Here is a 21,828-nt window from a genome sequence, read left to right on the forward strand (position 1 = left end):
AACCAACTTCCAACTCCTGTTGTTACAAAAGCTTTTAATTTTAATGTCCTGCCTCTCTCTAATATTGAGGGGCAGATTTTGCCCCAGGCTGACACCCTTAAAGCAGCAGGTTCCTCTCCTTAGCAGTATTTGAGAAACTTTGAGTTGCAGCAGGCTGGAGGTAACCAGTCCTGGCCAGAGAGTTTTAAATCATGTAACATTTGGGTACCAAACTTGTTCCTTTAGCTGCCAGCCTCACCAGGGCATTATCTTAATGCTCAAATTTCATTCATTCCCTGTTCTTTGATGTAGTCTTCCTCTAGATTCATACACTGAGTTGCAGACAGGAAAATGAGATTTTACCACTGCATGGTAAGGAATTTTTTCAGGAGCTCCTTTAATTTCCTCGCACACTGTAGGATAGTACACTGCAAAATTGAGAGGCACATTTCTGAAAGTATGAGGGAAAGAACTAGGAAGAAAATGGAGAAAATCTAGCTTAACAACTCTTTCAATTTTGAAAATTGCAATTTGACAGCAATCTTGTGGGCTGGGAAATAAACGTTCATGCCTTTGCCTCTATAGTCATTTGATTGATGTCAAATTGCTTAAGATGAAATAAAGAGTGAGATGCAGTCATATTTTTCCAGCTTCTTTCTATAGAATTGGGGTCACAGTATTTGGGATCAAAAAGTTATTTATGACATTTATTTTGTACCGCTGATTGCACTTTAGCCTCTCAAAATTTTGGTTTTATCATGAAGATGTGCCTTTATATTTAGAACTTTGCAGCACTGTGGTTTCTTAGACAGGAAAAGTGCATTGCTGATAAAAGAGCCCACCAGTTTCAAGACTTAATCCTTTCATCACTACAGATTCAGATGCTGACCCTACCAAACCCTTAAATTAACATATTTTAAAGCATGTAAGTAGTGTGATCAACTTCAAAGGGTGCAAATGCAACATATTCACACAGGAGTAGACATCTTCATATTAACAAAGCTTCTTCCATGGCCTTCTTTTCCAAAAGAGCCATTGCCAAGATGAGCAGGGTAAATTTTCCCAGCTGGCTGCAAAAATGTCTCTTCCAAAGAGAGGAAATGAAGTCACACAAGACTTTGATAACAAATGTCACCTTCCTTTCTCCCATTCCCTCTCCAGCCACCCCTGCTGGACAAGGAGGCTTTCCCCCTTCTACTGGAGTTTGATTTCAGTTTCTTTCCTCCCGCAAGGTGAGGGCACAGAACAGATGTGTCCTGCACAAACAGCTGTTATTTAACAATATTCCAGACACTGGAAATAGGGGAGCCTGGTGCCTTCCTCACTTGGACCAAAAACCTGGCTTTTAGAGAGCTGAAGGTAGGGGAGATAAATCTATCCCTGAATTTCCTGTAAGAATTAGACATTTAAATGGCTTCAAAAATGGCAATTCAGCTTCCAATGCAGAGATCACCCTTTTACAATTTGACTCTCGGATGGTATTCCATTCATAATTTTACAGTACTTTAAATTTTAAAATAAAATAAACAAAACAAACAACAAAACAAAACCAAAATCAGACAAACAAACAAAAAAAAAAAAAAAAAAAAAAAAACAGACAAGACTCACTTCATCAGAATAACAGGAAGGAAACAACCCTGACAAAATAGGAAACTAGGAGTAATTAAAATCACTGTTGATTTCATGTTTACTGGAGTTAAATGCTGCATTATTGTTGTTAACTTTATGTATCCTGCAGCTTTTCATTCATTCCAATGTCCTAAATGTTGTACTGTGCAAGAAATCTATGAACATTCATCCAGAACTGAAAAGAAAAAGTCCCCTAGCACTTAATATTACAACATGCATAAAAATAAATTTAATTAGTCACTAAGGAAGGGGAGAAGTGTTAGTAAAACTTTATAAAGATAATTACCTGATAGAAAAAGCACCTAACAAGACCATTCTGTACTGGATATTATCCAGGCAAAAAAATTAAACCTATGTTGCTGCTTCAATACCATCTAATACTAGGAATTGGCAGAAAAACATCTATTCTATGAATAATAGCTCAACAGTCCCAAAGGACATCAATACATGAATAAGGGAAAAAAAAAATCTCAAGCCTTTCCAAAATGGTGCTAATGCTCCACTGAAACTTAATTTTATAATTTACTGGCAGTCAAGATGGCAGGAAATAAAATAATTTGCTATATATTCTGCACAACAAACCCCCTGCTTTTCCTGGGAAGGGTAATTATGCCTAAAAAAAAAAAAAAAAAAAAAGAAAAAATACGACATCTCATATTAAGCTAAAGTCTCATCAAGAAGAGAAAGAGTGCCTCATTACATGTAATTACCAGGGAATTAGAAACATCATTTAACTAAATGAGCGAATAATGCTCAGGATATTGAAGAAACTTGCCTGCACTTCTGCAGAGCACTCTAAGTCCCATTACAAAAATTGCACCTCTTTAATGGAATAATTTTAGGCCTTGTCTGCCTTGCTTTAAAAATAAAGAGCCTCAGAGAGGCAGAAAGAGGCTGAAACTACCATAAACAACTGTTGAAAAGAGCTGCAGAGTAGGAGTAGTCTCTACTGGATACCATGATTTAAAATTACTCATAATCTAACATAATCATGAAAATTAAACCTAAGGACTTGGGTGGGAGGATGGGAGAGAGGGAGGGAAACTAATTACCCTTTTTAATTGTACTTACTCTAGACTACAATGTATTTATAATTATACATTATAGATAACGGGTGAAAGATTTTAGGTTAAAGGTAAATCTTACAGAGAGGGATGAAAGGCTGCTGAATTAGAAGCTAAAAAAAAAAAATAACCATACCTGCTGGTAGATACTTGCTGTCCTGCAATGCAATTTTTTTCTAATAGTAAAGAGTTACTGGGGGAATTAATAATGGCCATGGTAATTACATGCAAATGATATACACCACAGCCTCTATTTTAGGAGTTTAAAATCTTAAATTAAGTATTTCTCTGTAAAGGTGATTCTGATGCTGTAGTTACAAATAAAATCTGGAAAACTTTATTTACCACCATTTTGAGGCAGAGGTTGATGCTGTGCCAGGAGAAACAAGGTTTTCCTCATCGAGTTTAGCCAGAGGAACTGTCTCTCAGCCTTACAGCGAGACAGTAAATTGAAATTAAATTCAACTCCCTTGAGTTGAAAAGATTTTTGGTCAGGGTTGGAATCCTGGTTCCACTCCTCTCCATGAGGAACTAAAAAACTGAAGTGATAATACAATGAAGTCCCACCAAAATGTCTTCAAGGTGATGCACAGGGAAAGCATCGCTTCGTTTTTTGGTGGTTTTTGGGTTTTTTTTAAATAAAACATCCTTGGAGAAATGAAAAATGCAGAGAAATAAAACAAGAAACAAGGGGATACATATAATACATCATCTGAAACATGTGTGCTTCCTCTATTAACATTTCCATCTTTCATTTCCTTCTCTCCACACAAACAAAACCCCTCACTATAGAGATTCTAGGCAAACAAGGGAATTTTTTCTTTACAGCAACCAGTTCCACAGCAGAACAAGCTGTTAGCAAAACAAATACTGAAATAAGAGGAAGAAAAGGGCACTAGAGCCCCAAAGTGTTGAGCCTGGACACATCCACTGGGTAAAGGAGGATCACAGAAAATTGATGATTTTTGCTGCTTTGAGATCATAATAATCTCAGACTGTTCACACAGGCTTGGTTTGCAGTCAGAACTGCAAAAAAAAAACCCTGTTTGTTTGGGGATTTTTTGTTTTAGCTTGGGAATTTGATGATGATTTAGAAGATAGTCCAGAAAATGGTTTGAAAAAGGTGATGGTTCCATTCAACCTCTCGACGTGTCTGCACCACTTAGAAGTTATACTTGAATTATTCCTGATTGTAGGAGTAGAAGATGAAATGTCAAATATTTAAACACAAATTACCAGTGAGGTGGGGAGGGAGAGTAAACAGAATTATGTGGAGACCGGTGAGATTTCCAGAATGTGGAAAAAAATACGACAAGCCCTCACAAGAGGAGAGAAGAAATTGCTCAATTAGCAGCACAATTTAACGCTGAAACAAAAGCAGGATGGAACCATGTTCCTTTGGGCTAATGCAGCTTGTAGGAAACTCCTGATGCTGGAAGAGGAACCAGCATCCCTGCAAGCTGCAGCAGGGAATGCTGGCACTGCCAAAGGCTCCAGGAGCTCAGATAACGTTGATGGAAAATCCAGGAGTTTATCCCGTACTTGGACACTCCAAACAACAGCCCCAAGAGGTTTAATCCTGCACGAGGCTGAGGAGGATATTGTGTATCATGGATACTTCAGCCAAAGGATTGTTCTGCCCAAGTAATTGAAGGAGGGGACTGAAGGGTCTTTAACCTTAATTGATTTTTTTATTCCAGTTCCCTGCGGAAATGAGATTGGTGCAATGAAATTGGCTGTGTCTGTCTGCCCGTCCCCTGCTCCTCTCATCTCCTAATAACTTGGGAACTCAGAGACCAATTACAAGGGAGCTTGACAGAGGAAGGAGGTCTCAAAGCTATCAAATTCCTGCATCCCTCATGAAAGCAGGCAGCCAAGCAGAGGAGACAGCCTTTAATAACGTGCCCAGGAAATCTACCTGGGAAAAGTTATTGTGGTTTAAGTCAAAACTTGATTTCTCAAGAAAGAACCAAAAGATCCAACTATGTAGAAAATTCTGCAACGCATTGAATTGCTTGCTCCCTGGATAAATTCAGTTTTTCATGGACAATCTCAAGACCAAGACAAAAAAAAACAACACAAGTGGAGACCAGGAAAGAAATATGACTTTATTTGCATTTGCTTCCATAGTGATTTCCACCATCATCAAAAAAAAAAGTATCACTCCAAATATTTCCATCCTTACAAATCTCCCCTCTAACCCCATTATCTGCCTAATTAAATTTTGGGTGTATCAAACTGTTAGACCCATCTTTCGGGAGGCTGCACGCTTTAATCACAATTACATGCTGCATATTTCATGATATATATCTTTTGCGTATAATTAGGAATAAAAAATGTAATCCCAAAAAGATGGTTAATAATTTAAATCCTGAGGATTTGATTTAAAGCATCTGAGCATTGCAGATGACAAGGAAAGAACAGTGACTCCATTATAACCAAGGGAAAAAAATCAAGGATTTAAGCAGTTTTTTTTTCCACACCAAGGTCTATAATCCTAAAAACAACCAGAGAAACAGAGAAATATGTCAGTCCTGATATATTCCTGCAATGTAATCTGTGGTATAGGGCTGAGAGTTTTGCACATGTCTCATTTGAAAAGTTTATCTACAAATATTTCTTAAAATGCTCCCTTCCAAAATTTCATTAGCAGAAATTAATATTCTCTGATGGAAACAGGGCACTTACCTCACTGCTCAGGCAGCACCACCTTCCAGAGCCCGTGTGTTTGCAGGCCAAAGCCTTCACACAAAAAATCAAGAGATAGACTTAAATATTTTTTAACAATTTGATCTCATTTACCTGTACACGGAAGCCCTGGCCGTTCTATTGACCAAAAAATTACATCACAGGACTAAAAAAGATTAACTGAAATAACTCCCCACTGTAAGTCTACAGCAGAGGCAAAAAATTAAACCAATTACATGCACTCAGAATCAAGACATCTGTTCAAGTCCTGCCTTTGCTCTGTGACAAGGAAATTCACTTCCTTATTCTGTGCCTTTGTAGACAACTGTGAAATGAGAATATTTCTTCTCTCTCCACCTTTGTCTGTCTTATCTACTTAGGGAACAAATTCTGCAGCCAGAATCACCTCTGACAGTGCCCCCGTGCTGAGCTGAGCTGAGGCAATCGGTGCCTTTGTTGCATTGTTGTGGCTGCAGAGCAAGGGTGGCTTGCAGCAAACACAAGCAGGGAAAAGCAACCCTTGCTTAATTTAATTATCAGGAAATCTTGAGCCTAAGTGAATAAATTATTGCTTTGTTTCTACTTGTTGTCTTTTTCCCAGAAAGAGAATACAGTGGGTTTCTGCAAGTGGGGAATAGATTAAAACACACAACTCTGCCGAGTTGTTCAGTGCTGCTGATGGTGAAGCTGGGTGCAAGCTTAAAGCTATGGTAAGGATGATGGAAACAAAGTATTTATATAGTAAATAAAGGTCAGCTACTCTTGATCGACCTTCATTCAGAATTCAGAATTAACCCAAGTTGAGAAATGCCTACAAAATGAACGCACACATTGATTTGAAGAATAATCAGAGAACCACAGAATGGTCAGGTTGGAAGGGACATTAAAGCCCATCCAGTTCCACTCCCTGCCATGGGCAGGGACACCTTCCACTGTCCCAGGCTGCTCTAAGCCCCAGTGTCCATCCTGGCCTTGGACATTTCCAAGGGATCCAGGGGCAGCCACAGCTGCTCTGGGCACCCTGTGCCAGGGCCTGCCCACCCTCACAGAGAAAAACTCCTTCCCAAAATCCCATCTATCCCTGGCCTCTGCCAGTTTCAAGTCATTCCCCTTGTCCTGTCACTCCATGCCCTTGTCCAAATTCCCTCTCCATCCTTCCTGCCAGCCCCCTTTAGGTACTGGAAGGTGCCATAAGGGCTGCAGAGCTTTTCCCCAGGCACTGCCCCCCTGGCTCTGGGAGATCACATCCCACTGCCAGGGGAAGCTGGGGAGCAGAACAACCACAAGGACAATAAGTACTGCCTTATCTTACCTGCCCAAAAGATGGCAAGATGGAACCAGTTAAAACCCCACCACTCCTGGCAACCGCTGGTCTAACCTGTGCTTGAGAAATTCCACAGATGGAGACACTGCAGCTTCCTCAGGCCATTTATTCCTGGACTTAACCATCCCTTCACTTGAAAAGTTTTTCCTAATGTCTACGCTAATCTCTGCTGCAATTTAAGCTCATTATGCCTCGTCCCAGTGGACATGGAGAACAGTTTATTCCTTCCACTTTGCAGGTAATCACGGGAGACTCTGAAGACCTATTACCTCCCCCATGTTGCTATGATATGTTTTAGCATTTGTGCTTTTCATGCTATAGGAAAATGTCTGACACAGTGAAAAACTGCACATACAGCCTTAGGAAGAAAGAGATATTTCACAGAGAGAGCCTTTAGCATATCAGTTATAAGAATATCTGGGCAAGTCCTGTCTTTGACTCTTCATTTCTAAATTCTACCTGTCTAAAAGCATTTGAAACAAAGAATCCTGACACTTTTCAGATCAAATGTCACATTGCTGGAGGAGCAGAAGTTGTTGCATATTGACTAAAAAGTGACTACCTTTGTGGTTGTGGTTATACTGAACAACATGAGAGCAGCTAATGGTGTAATCACCAGAGCAATGTCTGCTGGTCCAAAGAAATGGGTTCTGCTCCACACCACTGATACCAATCCCTCATGGGGGATGGGTCATTCAGGCCAAATTTGCAAGAGAACTCAGCAGTAGAAACACCCAGCCTTTGGGCACCCATTGGAACAGATGCAGCAGTGGAATTACTGCTGAACTTGGGGACTGAACTACAGAAAAATCTGTCATTCTCAAGGCAGTGAAAACCACTGGGTACACACAAAAGTGTGAGGCAATTAAGATGGAGCTGGCAATACCTACACAGCTTCATAAAGTCACCCTCAGCAGCATCACTTCAGTCTTTGTTGGGGGCTCAGAGCTCAGCTTTGACAGGTTTTGCTTGAGAAAACACCCACCTAAAGACATATTTTAAATATTTATTATAATTGCAGCAGCACCAGCACTAAAGATCCCACCTGAGATGCAGCAGAGCTCCAGACCTGCATGTAGTAAGCACACACTGATTATCCTGAAGGACTGGCCAACAGAAAGAAGTACTTACCAGCTTGCTTTTGTGACATTCAGGGCACAGATGCCACTTGGCTTCTAATACCACAGTGTTATGAGGCTCTTGTGCGAGACAACCCTGGATATTCACTGCTGCCAGCAGTCAGTGGTGATTGATGACTCTATTACAGTGATGGCTGTGGCTCCATGTTTTCTCCACGGCCCTCAACACCAGCCAAAAAGCAGTGACTTAAGGAGCTTTTTTAGCTCTCAATTCCTCTATCAAGAGTCAGTACATCCTTTGTTCAGCTGCTTGTTACAGAAGTCAGAAAAGGCTTGTTTCATGATTTTTCCAGCTTATGAACCTCTGCCTTGACCTGCATTTCTAGGAGAGTGCTAATAAAAGGGAGATTAATCTTGTAAAAGAAGTATTTGTATTTCAACTGCACATTGTGATATTTCTACCCAACACATGGACACAGCTGTAGCCCTGACCAACCAACATTCATTTTCCTCACTGGTTGTCTCATTAGTTTTCGTTCAAGCATTTACATAAAACACCAGCTCACCACAAGGAATCCTCCTCTGAGCTTTAAGCTAAAAGAGAACCAACAAGTCAAATCCATTCCCTCATACTGGGCTTTGTCCAGTGGAACATGCAGATCTCAGCATATTAACAGGTTTTTCCCCCAATACTTACCATTGAAAAGTTGCACAGGTGGCATCATTTCCTAGTTATATTATGGTTTCCTTTGTCAACCAAAATATTTGGAATTCCCCTAATTCTGTTTGTTTTGCCGTATGCTCTCTAGCTCTTATTTCACTTTGCTCCCCACAGCTCTACACCTGTAACTCCCCACTCTATCCTCTCTCCATTTCACATATTCCCTTCTCCACATCATCACTAAACCATCTTTTCCTTAGTCCCAGCCTAATTCTGCCTTCACACTTTTTTTTTTGTTTTGGACACATCCTCACTTCTTTTTTCCACAAGCTTATTATTGTTCTGCTAGTCACTGACAGAAACCTTTAGCTCCTATGATTGGGCTCCAATTGACCCTCTTTAGCAAAGCTAAAATTCTAAAAATAATAAAACACCTGAACACCAAGGAGCTATTACTTCCTAAGCTGACATCAAAAATTCAACCTCTGCCCTACACCATGTAACCCTCACTGCAAAAAAGCCAATTAAAACTGCAAGGAACAGAGGTGGTGGACAACTACCAGAACAGAGGCTGGTTGGCACTGTGGTGAGGGCATTATTCATATTTAACCCAGCAAGATCTTCATTTTTTCTAAACCTATCAAAACCAGTTTTTATTTCCAAAGAATCCACATCTAGCTCGTGACAAACTACAAAATATTCCATATACAACTCATTTACCATGTCTACCTGGTAACAGCTCAAGTTTGTCAGATTTCCACACGCACTGAGCTGTTTCCTCTCCATCACCACCTTCTCTGCAACGATCTGGTACCATTCCTGTTGTCAGCAAGTTTGTTTTCCTACAGGTAATAAAGTGTTCCCATTGGCTACACAGGCACTGATAGAAGAGAAGAAGTTGGAAGCAAAGAATGAATCCAATTTCCAATCCAAAATACCCACACCTCAATCACCTTCCTCAAGCCTCAGCTTTTCTGTCCCTCTGTACAATTCACTGGAAAATAAATATTTAAGTAGTAACACCTGATACAAGCTACCAGGAGAACAGTCTGAGTCTGCACTAGAGAGTTGAGTGAGACAGCTTTTAGTGGTAATACTCAAAAGAAAAAATTTCTTTTTATATCCCGGTTCATTTCACTGGAAAAAGATTAAAGACTCAGAAATTTTTCCATCAGGAAGATCCAGAACTCAGTAACTCCTGCAATTTAACGGTTTGGTCTCAACATTTGTTTCAAAATCAGTAAAAGCTGCTACACAAGGTATTTATTTTCAAAAAAATCTATAGATATTTATTGAACAAATAAGAAAGCAGTGGAAGTTTTCATAATCAGATACTACAAAATATCTAAATTTTTAAAAGGTTATCTACAGGATTGAACTAATTCAGTTCCAGACAGCAGATAAAGAAAATAGTTTCACTCACATTATAAGCAGGCAAGGAATGACAGATTTAGACAAACTACAATAAACAAACAAACATTTCTTAATTGAAAACAACAGGAATACAAAGATTGTTCTTCTCACTTCACTTGTTTTAGTGGGGCCTTGTTAGGAGCAGGTGAGCATCTCTTGCAGAGAAGGAGTAGCAGCAGTAGTCTAAGTAGATCTGCAATAAATAAACTCTATTTTAGGAAGAATATTTAGAGCAATCATTACTAGGTAGAATATTCAACATGCTAGGAAAACAGAAAGCCAGCTTTCACTTATACCAAGATACAGAATATAGGAGTTTAATGATGAAAAAAGTGATCTTTATATAACATGGCACCATCTTGATGCACTAAGAATGCATTGTGCAGAAACACTGTGACTCAAATTAACATGCAAAAGGATCACTATGAAACTGCCATTAGTCTTCTGTCCTAAGTAACTTATTTTTAGAATAAACCAGAGATGACTCACACTACTGAACCACTAAAATATACCCATCATTCTTAGTGCCCTAAGGTTGGCACAAGCAACTTGTAAATGTCAGAAAAGCATACAAACCTCGTTAATGTTTTCAGAAATTCATTTAAAGATAGAAACAGGTCCAAAAAGATGCCTGTCTAAATGCATTGCAATTACGTTACAATTATTTTCCAAATACACAGATATGCTCTGTCTTTTCTCAGCTCATTACTGACTCAAACAATTTGCCCTTCTGGGATCAATTGTTTGCTAATAAATAATTGTTTACAGTCACAAAATGATATTAAGGAGTATTCTTATTAGTTTTCCTTCTACAGCCTAATAAGATTCCAAACTAGCTGATTCCCAGGAGTCTAACCTTAACCTTGCTGTGTTTAACAGCCCAGGAAATGATGAACCATCTGTTTCAGAAAATAATGGAGGGCCAAGAGGAAATATTGTTTAATTGTAGATTAACCTCCTTGTACAGCAGAATGAAGCATCTACAGAATTAGCAACTCTAAGTAGCAATGAATAAAAAAAAAACCCTGAAAGCAGTTTTTACTATTAGAAAACCAACAGCAGCAAATATTCTTCTATCAACTTTGAAAAACACAACAAAACAACTCATAAATGTATGTAACAAGTACAACCTGATTTTTTTTTTAATTAATTACCATATTTGGATTTTTCCACTTGAGGAACTCCCAGAAATAAATAGTAAAATAGTTCTGGCTTTATTTTTCTAGGAGTATCAAAATTACTTTAAAACAAATATCTCACAAGTGAGAGATGTGGAAGTTATACAATAATAAATATCTCATCTTCGTAGGTATAAAACAGCTGCTCCAAAGCAACAGGGACTGGAGGGAAAAATCTTGAAGTTTTAAACTCAAGAAATTTGATCATTTATGTATCTGTTTTCACAGACACTTTTAATAATGGAGACAACCTGATAAGGTGTAAGACAGATTGAGTACTAGAAGAGAAAAAACCTAGCAGTGATAAAGCACAGGAATTTGAAAATAAAGCCAACTGCTCCTGTGCCTCCATCATTAAGGGCAGCACAATTCTGCACTGGGATGGCGATTTTTCTATGTAACATCGATGCCAAAGCGAGCTGAACAGGAATTTTCACCTCCATCAATCAGTTTGCCTCGTTTTGACAGCAACGATGACAGAAAAGTGTGTTATCAAAGGGCTGCAGCAAACCCCAACACGCAGGAACTGAGAGAGCTTTCCCTTGATTTTACACAACCTTCCCAGAACAGAATCTAAATTCACTGCTCACTCTGACAGCTGGGTGCATACTCAGTGTGACAGATCGCATTCATTCCAAGTTTTAAATATCCAAACACGGTCACATTTACTCCAATAAATTATTCTTGAATTCTTCACTCAATTCCTGAAGCAATGAGCTCGCAATAACTCTACAGCTTCATATAATAGCACCTATTGAAAGGGGATAAGAGTTTGACATTCTTCTCCCTCTAAACAACCAGGCACAATTTTATCCATCAGCCGTCTATCAGCCTACGGATATTGAAAGCTTGGGCGAAGGAGATAACATCAAACCCAGCCCCTACTGTCAAGCTGCACTATCTCCTGCCATCAATAATACTATTCATGAATTTAGGAAAATTAATAAATCTTGGGGTGGAGGCTCAGAGAGCCTCAAGTGCAGCTGAAGCAGACACTCACTTGGGCTTTGTCTCTGCATCTGTCACTTGGCGGATGTAGATGCCGTCCTCGGGGTGCTCGATGTCGTCCATTTCGTACATGTAGGAGGAAGCGATGGCCAGGGTGGTGCCGTCGTTGCTGAAGGCCAGCGAGGCAATGCTGGTGGGATAGCGATGGAACTGGCACAGACGCTTCTTGTTGAAGGGATCCCAGATGTTCACAAAGCCGTCGGAGCCGCCTGCAAGTCAGGGTTTCAAAAATAAGTTGTAATTGAGGGGAAAAATGAAACTGAAGAGATGCAGCACAGGACAAAAAGAAAACTAGTCATAATTACTTTGTCAGGAAAAACACAAGGCTGATTCATTCGGTAAAGAGCACAATGAGCATTCCCCAAACTCCCTGTTAAAGCAGTTAATTGGAGAAAAGACTGCAATACAATTTTATCTCATGGCACTCTAAATTCTAAGAAAGTGGTTAAGGTAGGAAAAAACTTTCTAAGAGAGATTCTTATTGCATCATAGTTTTAAGTTGACAGTGAGACTTGTGATTACATCTGCAGGTCCAAATACAAGCTTGTGTATGAGGGAAAAATATTAAGAATTAAGAACTCTCACTACATCAAATAATTTTAAAACCCTGCTTGCAGCATGAATACAATTTAAATGCTTAAAAAGTCAGGGTATATGAAGTAAAGATGATGTGAAGTGAAGATCTGTTTACATCAAAACTAAAGGAACTGAGGCAAATGTTACAAAGAATTGAGTATTTACCTGTAGCAAATGTGTTGTGGACATTATGGAAAGAAATGGCATTAACTGGATAAATCTGCTCGATGTTATTCTCCTTCAAACGGTGACATTTGAATGCGTATTTCTTCTTCTGGATTTCTGGGCTTGGATCCAAATATTCCACAGCTACACGACCTTCAATAGAACTTAAAACATAACCCTAACAAGAAAAAAAAAAAATGGAGCTACAAGTTTTAGAAGTTTACAACTGGAGAAAAGACTGCAATACAATTTTATTTCATAGCCTTCTAAATTCTAGGAAAGTGGTAAGGCAGAAAAAAGCTTCCTAAGAGAGATTCTCATTGCATCAGTTTTAAGCTGACAATGAGACTTGTAATTACTTCTGCAGGTCGAAAAGCAAGCTTGTCTTTGGGGAAAAAAATTTCAGGAGATAAGAACACCTTGCATTTGCTCACCTATCCCCCAAGGCCTAAATATGTGAAATATGAGAGATACTCACAGGACTATTTAGTTTCAGAATTACATTACATTAAAATTAGTTCAGAGCTTTATACTAACAACTAAACACTCAAGCTGGAATTGTATTTTCAGTGAAACTTGATTACAAGTTGTGTTCACTTATCCAGTTAATTACAGTCCTGACTTGGAGCAACCTGAGATGCTTTTATTATCACTTTTGAGTTAAGTCCATAATAGATCTTTTCAGAAATAGGATTGCAATGATATCTAGCTATAACAGGGCTCTTTAAAATCCATCACACAATACAATCTGGAAGATCAGCTTGTTTTACTATAACTAGAACTGAAAATGGACAAAGCATTCATGCCAGTTCAAGAACAAGTAACTAGGTCTTGCAATTCCTGTACTATCACTCTGTACAGGGGAAAATTCCCTTACAAATTAGTTTGGCAGAGAAAGCCAATCTTCTTGCTTTCCTTGAAAAAAGAAATACCACAGACACACCACGTTAACTTGCACAGAACAGCTGTAGGAGCACCTGAATTGTACAATTCCCCCTGGATAATGGATCCAGGGTTCTGCAGAGCATGCCACAGACTCGGAGAGGAAAAAAAAGAAAAATATATAAATGATATTCATGCAGTTTTAACCCTGCCCCTGTTCACAGACTGTTCAAGAACCCTGGGTTACAATGCATAAAAGCTGCTTAGGAACCACCAGTTCTGGCTTTCCCTCTTCTACAGCAACTGGGGAGGGGAAGGATGTTTTTTATTAATTACATGTCAGCATTGTGATTCATTAAATAGGTTATTTCTAAAAAGGAGACAAATCTTGAGGAACAAAACGACAACACAATATGCTGCTAAGTCAGTGACAAACATTGCTAAGCTGCACTAAAAAGAATTAATGTACCCCAGGAAGCCTCCCCCCCTCCCAAAGTTTGATTACAAAAAACATCCCCACTGAAAAATAAACATGAAAATAAAGCCCCATTTTCCTGAAGAATATTCAGCAGAAATGTGACTGCTGCCATTGCTCCCATACCTGTTTGTTGGGGAATGCTCTGATGCAGCGGGTCTGGTATTTGAGGCTCGATTCCCTTCGCTGCTGAACGTATCCCATGTTCCTCAAATCCCACACCAGCACCCTCCGACCTGCTGTCCCCACAATCAGTCTGTCCCCAGACACAGAGAGGGTGTAGACCTTCCAAAAAAAAATATTTACAGTATTTAACACTGATATTAGCCTGGAAACCCCCTGTACAGAATAAGCTGTCAGCAATGAGCACTAACACAACTGGCAACATCTCCCATGGAATGCTCAGCAACAGAATTCCCTTCAGCTCACATTTAGAACCCAAATTTGGGATAAGCAGCAGGAATGTGCAGCTGGTTAGTGAGAACACCCTGATGTAGCATTCAAAAGGTCAAAAACTATTCCAGGCATTAAATTTACTGAAATTAATGGCAAAAGGAAAACCCATACAAAGGAACAGGAGGGGAAGTGATGGATATTGGAATTAATCTCGGCTTGGTTTTGCATTCCCACTGTCAGCTGATGATCCTGCAGTTTAGTCCTCAAAAACCACATCATACATTTTCTTCTCTGCTTTCCTCCACCTGGTAACCAAGTGTTTTTCTTTATAAACTGAGTATTTAGAGTTGAGCTTCATGTTAATAAAATAAATTGCCAAAAGGTTATTTAAAAAAAAAAATTACTTTGAGTACTTTAATAAAACTAAGTGAATTTGAAGAAAGCAATATGCTTGACATATTCAAAAAAAAGATAATGACTTGGAATTTTAACTCTATCCCAAATCTTGGCTCAGTGTGAAATTTCAAATTTCGTATGAAAATATTCACTGCATGAATTGTTGTTTCCAGCTGTTGCTTGGGATGCAGTTCATCTGGTAATATGTTAAAAAAAAAAAAAAACAAGAAAAAGGAAAGAGGTTTAGTCAAAAAAAAAAAAAAAAAAACCAAAAAACTGTGCCATGGAATGAATTCCAAGTTGTTGATACATAAGCAGATGGAATCCAGCTACCTACAGCTGCCACTGAGCTGCTAACAAGAGCAAATGATGAGAATGAGCTTTTTCCAGTGATGCAGCCAAACACACAGGAAACAGATCCTGGGTGTTCCTCAGATCAGGAATTAAAAGCGTAAGAGATCTGGTATTCTGGCAGAGGGAATCAGTTTGCTTTTGGCACGTGCTTGGACGATTTCATTTGTTTTCACTTTCTGGTTCTCTGATGAAGCCCAACAAAGCTGCTTGGTTCTGGTAAGACCACACTGAAACATCAGACACAACAAGTTTTCTCTTCATTTGCTACAAATACATTTTCAAAAAGTTAATTTCTAATAAAAAGCTAAACAGACAGGTGTGTATGTATACATATAGATAAAAAAGCTTTCTTTAACCAACCCTCATCCACCCAGCATGCCTTCTTCTCTTTTAGATTGGGATTACAGAACTCTTAAGACTGAGATTTTAATATGGAAAAAGTCTTAAATATTCACACAGGAGTTGCCCAAAATTTCTGATGATCCCAATTACTCCTAAAAAAGGTATGAAAACTTTGAGCCAATAGTAGTTACACATTTTAACAGGACAGTTTTTTGTTATTGATGTAAAAATTGGTCCAGAAATATTCATAAACAGTATATAAAATGTGTTTGTGTACATATAGGGAAACAAAGGCATAAAGAACATTAAATATCTTAAATCTTCTTCACAAACTGATGTCACACCTGTACAGTGAATGTTCTTTCTCCACCACACAGCCATAAATCAAATGAAACCGTTGTCATGCAGTGGAGTAGGTGTACACATTCATCAAAGGCAGCATTAAAAAAATGACATAATGAACCTTGCTGAACCAATAAGCAGCTTGATTCACTGTGGCTGTCCATTATATGATATTCTGTCAGCAATTTATCACAGTTCTTTACATGCTACATACATCTATAAATCAAAACTAGAAATAATGCAATTACTTTATTCTGCACAAAGGTCTGGCCAGAAGTAGATCCAGCTCTGCTGGAACAAGAGTAAGAGCTATTCAGGGGCAAAGGGAAGGTAATGATGGCTCATAATTAGGACTTGACAATAGGATGTCACAGTGCTAAATGAAATTTTTAAAAGGTACAGCAAAAAAAATATATTATATGTAAAATTATCCAGCAATGTGTTTAGGAGTCTCTGAAAAAAAACAGGAATTCCTGTTAATTCTTTCAATGACACTGCTGTAAGCAGCATGAGAAGCTAACACATCATATGGGCATTAGAAAAAGCTGAAGACATCATCCCATTTTATCTTCTTTCTCTGAGTCTCCCATTAGAACAGAGGATTTCAGCTTTAGGAGAATATCCAAATTTACTAGGCATTAATACAAAACAGGAAACTCACAAAACAAGCAATTCTGTTCAATTTTTGAACACAAGTGAAAAATATTGAAGAGATATTTTTCTATGCACGTTCCAAAACAATCAGACCTTAGGACTGCCAGGGTCTGATATACCTAAAATCTTAACAGTTCAGGAAATCAACTGTGCATATTACAATTAAGCCAAGATACTTGGTTTTCTTCAAATTCATTTTAAATTTTAAGAAAGTGGTCCAGCACAAGCACCAAGAATTAAGGAACACTGAGGAAAGCTCAAAGCCCTCACCAAAAATGGCAATACATTCTGAACACCGATCTTTTAAAATGCTACACTTCCACCCAGTTTAAAAACCATTAAATCTAACTTCACAAATTCAGCTCATAGCTTCACAAGTTCAGCCCAAGGCAGTGTCCTGTGTGATGTTTCAGTCCCAGGATGCATTGTTGAGCACCTGGAATGCAGCACATACCTTCTCAGGCTGGGAGAAGGTTCCTGCATTACAGGGAGTTCTGGGATCCCAGAGTTTGACTGTTTGATCCCAGCTGCCAGTCACCATGACATTCACTTCTGGACAATACTCCACACACCTGATAGGAGCATCGTGGGCACCAACAAGGTTTTCTGTAAGAAAACACAATATACTGCAACTTTGCTGGCCCTATAAACAGTCAGAATGTGTGAAATAAAGAATAAAAAAAGAACACAACTGCAGCACAAGCATTTGCTGACATTCTAAAGGTGCATTTCTACACCAGAAGTCCCTGTAAGGATAGTTCAGCCTTCAGAAGCATAACTTTTGCAAAGATCAGGATTGTTACATTTAAATTTATGTCTCTTGAGCTTAGGATTAAAGAATTTTAGGCAGTCACTGAGAGATCTTAACAGGTATAAAGCATCAACTGGTATCACACTGACAAACACACTAACACAGAAAGCAACTTAAGCTTGTGTACATCAATAATATGACAAGAGAAAGCAGTTAGTATTACATCTTAATAAAAATATTAAAACACTTGTAGGAAGTCAGCTATGGCAGAATTATTTGAGCTTTTTGGTACCATTACTGCACACACTGATTTGTCAAGCCCTGGCTACTGGCTGGTGCTGGTGACTGGCTGAAATTTGCTTTCTCTTTAACACACTAAAAATACACAAAAAAGTGAGACAAACCAGTTCCATATTTTGCACCAACAAGGCACTGGAACTGTTACTTTCAACCAATGTTTTCTTAGAAAAAAACTGTAATACGAGGCCATGCTTGACAAAAGCAAAATCTCTATATATCCCCTGCCATGAAAGATCATTCTAAATACATCCAAACCACAAACCTCTGAAAAACAACATGCTCAGTTTTAGTTCAGCTTGGCTACTTCCCCCTAACTGAGCCACTGTAGCCTATGGCAGGGCAGGATTATCACCAGAAAACAAATTCAAGGCATCCTGCAAGCAGCTACCAAACCTTCTGGCAATGTCAAATTCTTCCAGGTCTTTAGGTGGTCCTTATTAGGGTCACTGGTTATTCTGCAGATACTTAAATATCTGCCACCCAAAGAGCAGACTCTGTGCATGTAAGTACATGAATCTGAAGCTCAGGCCAGTTGCTGACAGCATTTACAATTCAATCTGCTCACCTTGGTCCGTGTTTAAGTCGTGCATTTTCAGCTGCTGATCCAGGCCCCCACTCCAGGCATGGGTAGGATCCTATAAAGCACAAAATTTACCTTATTGAGTTTCCATGGCTGCTCTGCATTCAGCATCCTAAACTCATAACAAAGGACTTGCTTTTAGGAGTTTTGGGAAGACAGGAATTAAGACACGAATGTTAAGGTCTGACCCAGATTTAAACAGACAGAAGCTTTACAAAATGCTTAAGTGATTTGAGCAATATGAATTTCTTTAGTTTAGAAATAAAATAGATAGGGGCTAGAGCAAATAATTTCCATTTCTTCATATTTTAAATGACTGACAACCTAAGTCCCATCTAGATGCAAGATAATCCTAAAACTGATTTAGAAGGGAGATACCATTTGAGAACCTGAGTGTTGATCCACAGCACAGCATCAGCCACATGACAAAATATTCAGTGAAAAAAAAAAGCACAGGCAGGCCCCCTCTTTAATTTCAGGGACTGACAATTTCTCATACTTTGGGCACTCTACAGCTGTAAAATAATAATTTAAAAACCCCTCCCACACTTACATAAAAAGCACAGTCCAGGACAGGTCCTGAATGCTGATATTTGAGTCTCATGGTGTTGGCAGGAACATCATAGAGCCGCACAGTTGTGTCCCAGGATGAAACAAGCAGAAACTGAGATGTGTTTGGACTAAACTTCACTGATGAAATCCCATCATCTGGAGTTTGGTTGAGCTTGAACTCGTTTGATCCCGTCATCTGCAGACAAAAAGGCACAGATGCAACTTTAATGACTACAAGAACACAGGCCTAGCAAGGGAACAAGACTGAGCCCTCTGAAAGGCAGCCCAAAGCAGACCTCAAAACTTCACTGGCTTTTACACAGAACAGGTTCAGAACACCCACGTTTCTCCAAACTCTAAAATTCAAGATGACAATCCCTGTCCAAAACCTCACTAAATGCCTTTCTCTACAGAAAGCTTTTAAATATCAAATATCAAAATCAAATATGAAAATGCAATGTGAATTAACAACACCAAAATATTATGATCATTACAATAATCTATAAGCTTGGATATTCTTACTTACAAATGTACTTCCCTCACTCTGGTGAGTGTGTGGCTGTGATTCTTGAAGTAAATATTTATAAATTACTGTGAACATCAATAAGTTACTTTAAAAAACATGTATGAGCAGAAAGAAATTGGATTTGAAAACTCCAAAAAGTGTTGATTTGCTCCTGGATTGGTATGACTGTCACACACTTCCAAGAATTGCAGCTGATCATCTTTTATACAGCTGTGGGCACTGCACAACTTTCAGACCTTGAGGCTTCCGTGAGTGCCGTGAAATACGTGCAACAAAAAGCTGTAAGATTGTTTTTCCCCCTCTCTTAGAATCCAAAGGGCAGATAAAGAAAGGAAAGTTATGTTTTGTGAAGTACTGAAATGCGGAGTGACCACGGAACTGGGATGTGACCAGGAAATAAAAAACCGGCACTTGAATCAAAGAGCAGTGACTCCAAAGGCAAATCAGCACTCCCAAACCAGGGCCAGTTTGTTAACAACTTCCAAGGACAGCAGAAGCTATGAACTGCAAATTTGAGAAGGAAAACAGCTCAGACCTTACAAACACTCTAAAAGAAGAAATTCTTTTAGAATTTTAGAATTCTTAAAAGAAGAATTACACATCCACAAAACAAAGAAACAACCACTGCCTCTTTTCAAGGTTTCTCAAGGCCTTTCCAGCCCATTTAGCTTCTGCTAAAGAGGCAGAGCAGTGAATTAGCTCAGATTTTCTGTAACACTGTTACAGTGTTTGTATGTACAACTGCAAATGTAAGATTACACCTCTGAGAATAAATCAGGAGACAAGGAGCAGATGAACCAAGGGCAAGGTGCAAATTTAGGGAACAGTGGTTCCAGTCCAGTGCTTGTCAGAACTAAACAATCATCAGGTTGTGTAATGAAGTGAGGCACACACATTCCTACACTGGAGAGATTTCCTGAGTGGGAGCTTTGCTGTCTAAGACACCCTTCAAAAAACACAAAAAAAATACCCATTGTGTCAACATAAAGTGCTATTTCTGCTGTTGAAGCATGAAGTGAAGGGGAAAAAAACCTTTAAATAATAGAGAAGCTTCTTTCTAAGCCCCCTTTTTAGCCCTGCTTTGGGAACACTTGGGAAAAGAGAGGCTTGAGGTTTTGCCACACATCTTTCCATGGGAACATTACTTGGAATTCAGCAGCACCTGCTGAGGATGTTTCAGATGCAGGTCCAGAGACACAAAACCTAAAGGAATTCAGAACAACTGAGAAAATTAAACTGGACAAGCTTATTGATGTGTCTACTCAGGCCAGAAAACTCAAGCAACAAAACATGAGGTTTGAGGTACAAGTTATTGTATTATTTGAGGCCTGGTACAAATTATTAACCAGCCCAAAAGCAACTCCAGGAGGCAAAGCTACTTACACAAGAAACCTAGAAGGATGTCCCAAAGACATTTTTAATCCAGAACAATGCTCATAATATCAGAATTTAAGTATATCCTGACACTTACACATGGTTAAAAAAAAAAAAATCAGATCCATAGCTCCACATTTTCACCAAAACAGCTGCTCCACAACCAGGATTGCCAAAGCACAGTGTGCTGTGCCCACCTCAAACAACAAAGCCCTGGTAAAATGTTGAGGCAACACAACAAAAACTTTTAAATATTACAGAGAAAGCAAAGAATGCTGCCGAAATGGCAATTCTGACTTAACTATGGGGTTCAGTTTTGCAAAAAAAAAAAAAAAAAAAAAAAATTAGTGAACAAGCAAGAACCCTGTGCTTTTATAGCTCCTCTTGGCACAGGTGTCACTGAGCTGGACGGAGGTGCTGGAACAAAGCAGAACGCTCCGGTGAGAGCCTCGGGACTCCCCGCCCGCGCTTTTATTCAGAAAACATGAAACCCAAAGTACCGTTTTCATTCTAAACGAGCTCCTCCCGCTGCTCCACGGGCCGCCGAGGAAAAGCTTTCGGAGTTAGGGCAGCCCCGAGGCTTCGGTCCCTGAGAACAGCGCCGGGATGAGGAAAACGCTGCGGGAAGGGAAGAGAGTGAGGGAAAGGCCTGGGAACCAGGGAGGGAGGGCGCCGCACCGGGGAACGAACGCGTGGCCGCGACGGGAGGGTCAGGCCGTGCCCAGGGTCCCGGATCCCCTGCCCCGAAGCCCCAATCCCGGTCCCGAAGCCCCAATCCCGGTCCCGGTCCCGAATCCCCGGTCCCGGTCCCGGTCCCGGCCTCACCTCAGCCGCCGCCACCGCCCGCGCGCGCGCACTGCCGCCCTCCCCCCGCGATTGGCCGGTTCGAACGCGCGTGGCGCTGCGTCCCCGGACGTGCGCCGCGAGCCCGCCGCCGCGGGGCGCGCCGGGAGTTGTAGTTCGCCGCTCCCGGGGCAGCGGCGGCGCGTGGGCGTCGGTGCCTTGTCCCCGTCCCATCCCGGCTGATAACGGAGGGGCCCGGGAGATGCCCCCGGGGGGACGGCACGGTCTGGTGCCGCGGGGAAAGAGAGGCTGCTGCTGGGCTTTAGCCCTGTTAACGGATAAAACCCGAAATACGAG

At 39.9% G+C, this 21,828-nt stretch overlaps 1 protein-coding gene across 1 annotated transcript; it reads right to left on the bottom strand.

Annotated features, from left to right (window-relative positions):
• Positions 1–9,686: 9,686 nt before the first annotated feature.
• On the bottom strand, positions 9,687–21,569 carry BUB3 (BUB3 mitotic checkpoint protein). Its single transcript, XM_053949752.1, has 9 exons — positions 21,514–21,569; positions 21,189–21,306; positions 18,790–18,984; positions 18,222–18,291; positions 17,060–17,211; positions 14,248–14,406; positions 12,765–12,942; positions 12,016–12,232; positions 9,687–10,030 (listed from the first exon to the last, which is right to left on the bottom strand). Exons 2-9 carry the CDS (start codon positions 21,195–21,197, stop codon positions 10,021–10,023), a joined length of 990 nt encoding a protein of 329 aa, XP_053805727.1. The 5' UTR covers positions 21,198–21,306; positions 21,514–21,569; the 3' UTR covers positions 9,687–10,020.
• Positions 21,570–21,828: the final 259 nt, after the last annotated feature.

Source organism: Vidua chalybeata, chromosome 8 (assembly GCF_026979565.1).
Source record: "Vidua chalybeata isolate OUT-0048 chromosome 8, bVidCha1 merged haplotype, whole genome shotgun sequence".
Lineage (NCBI taxonomy): Eukaryota > Metazoa > Chordata > Aves > Passeriformes > Viduidae > Vidua > Vidua chalybeata.

What these genes read in the sequence shown, in the direction of transcription:
- BUB3 (XM_053949752.1), bottom strand. An exon ending in GAGCATTCCCCAACAAACAG is followed by an intron (nt 12,943 to 14,247) that starts GTATGGGAGCAA and finishes TTTTCTTGTTAG; the next exon opens with GGTTATGTTTTAAGTTCTAT. An exon ending in CCACAACACATTTGCTACAG is followed by an intron (nt 12,233 to 12,764) that starts GTAAATACTCAA and finishes CCTGACTTGCAG; the next exon opens with GCGGCTCCGACGGCTTTGTG.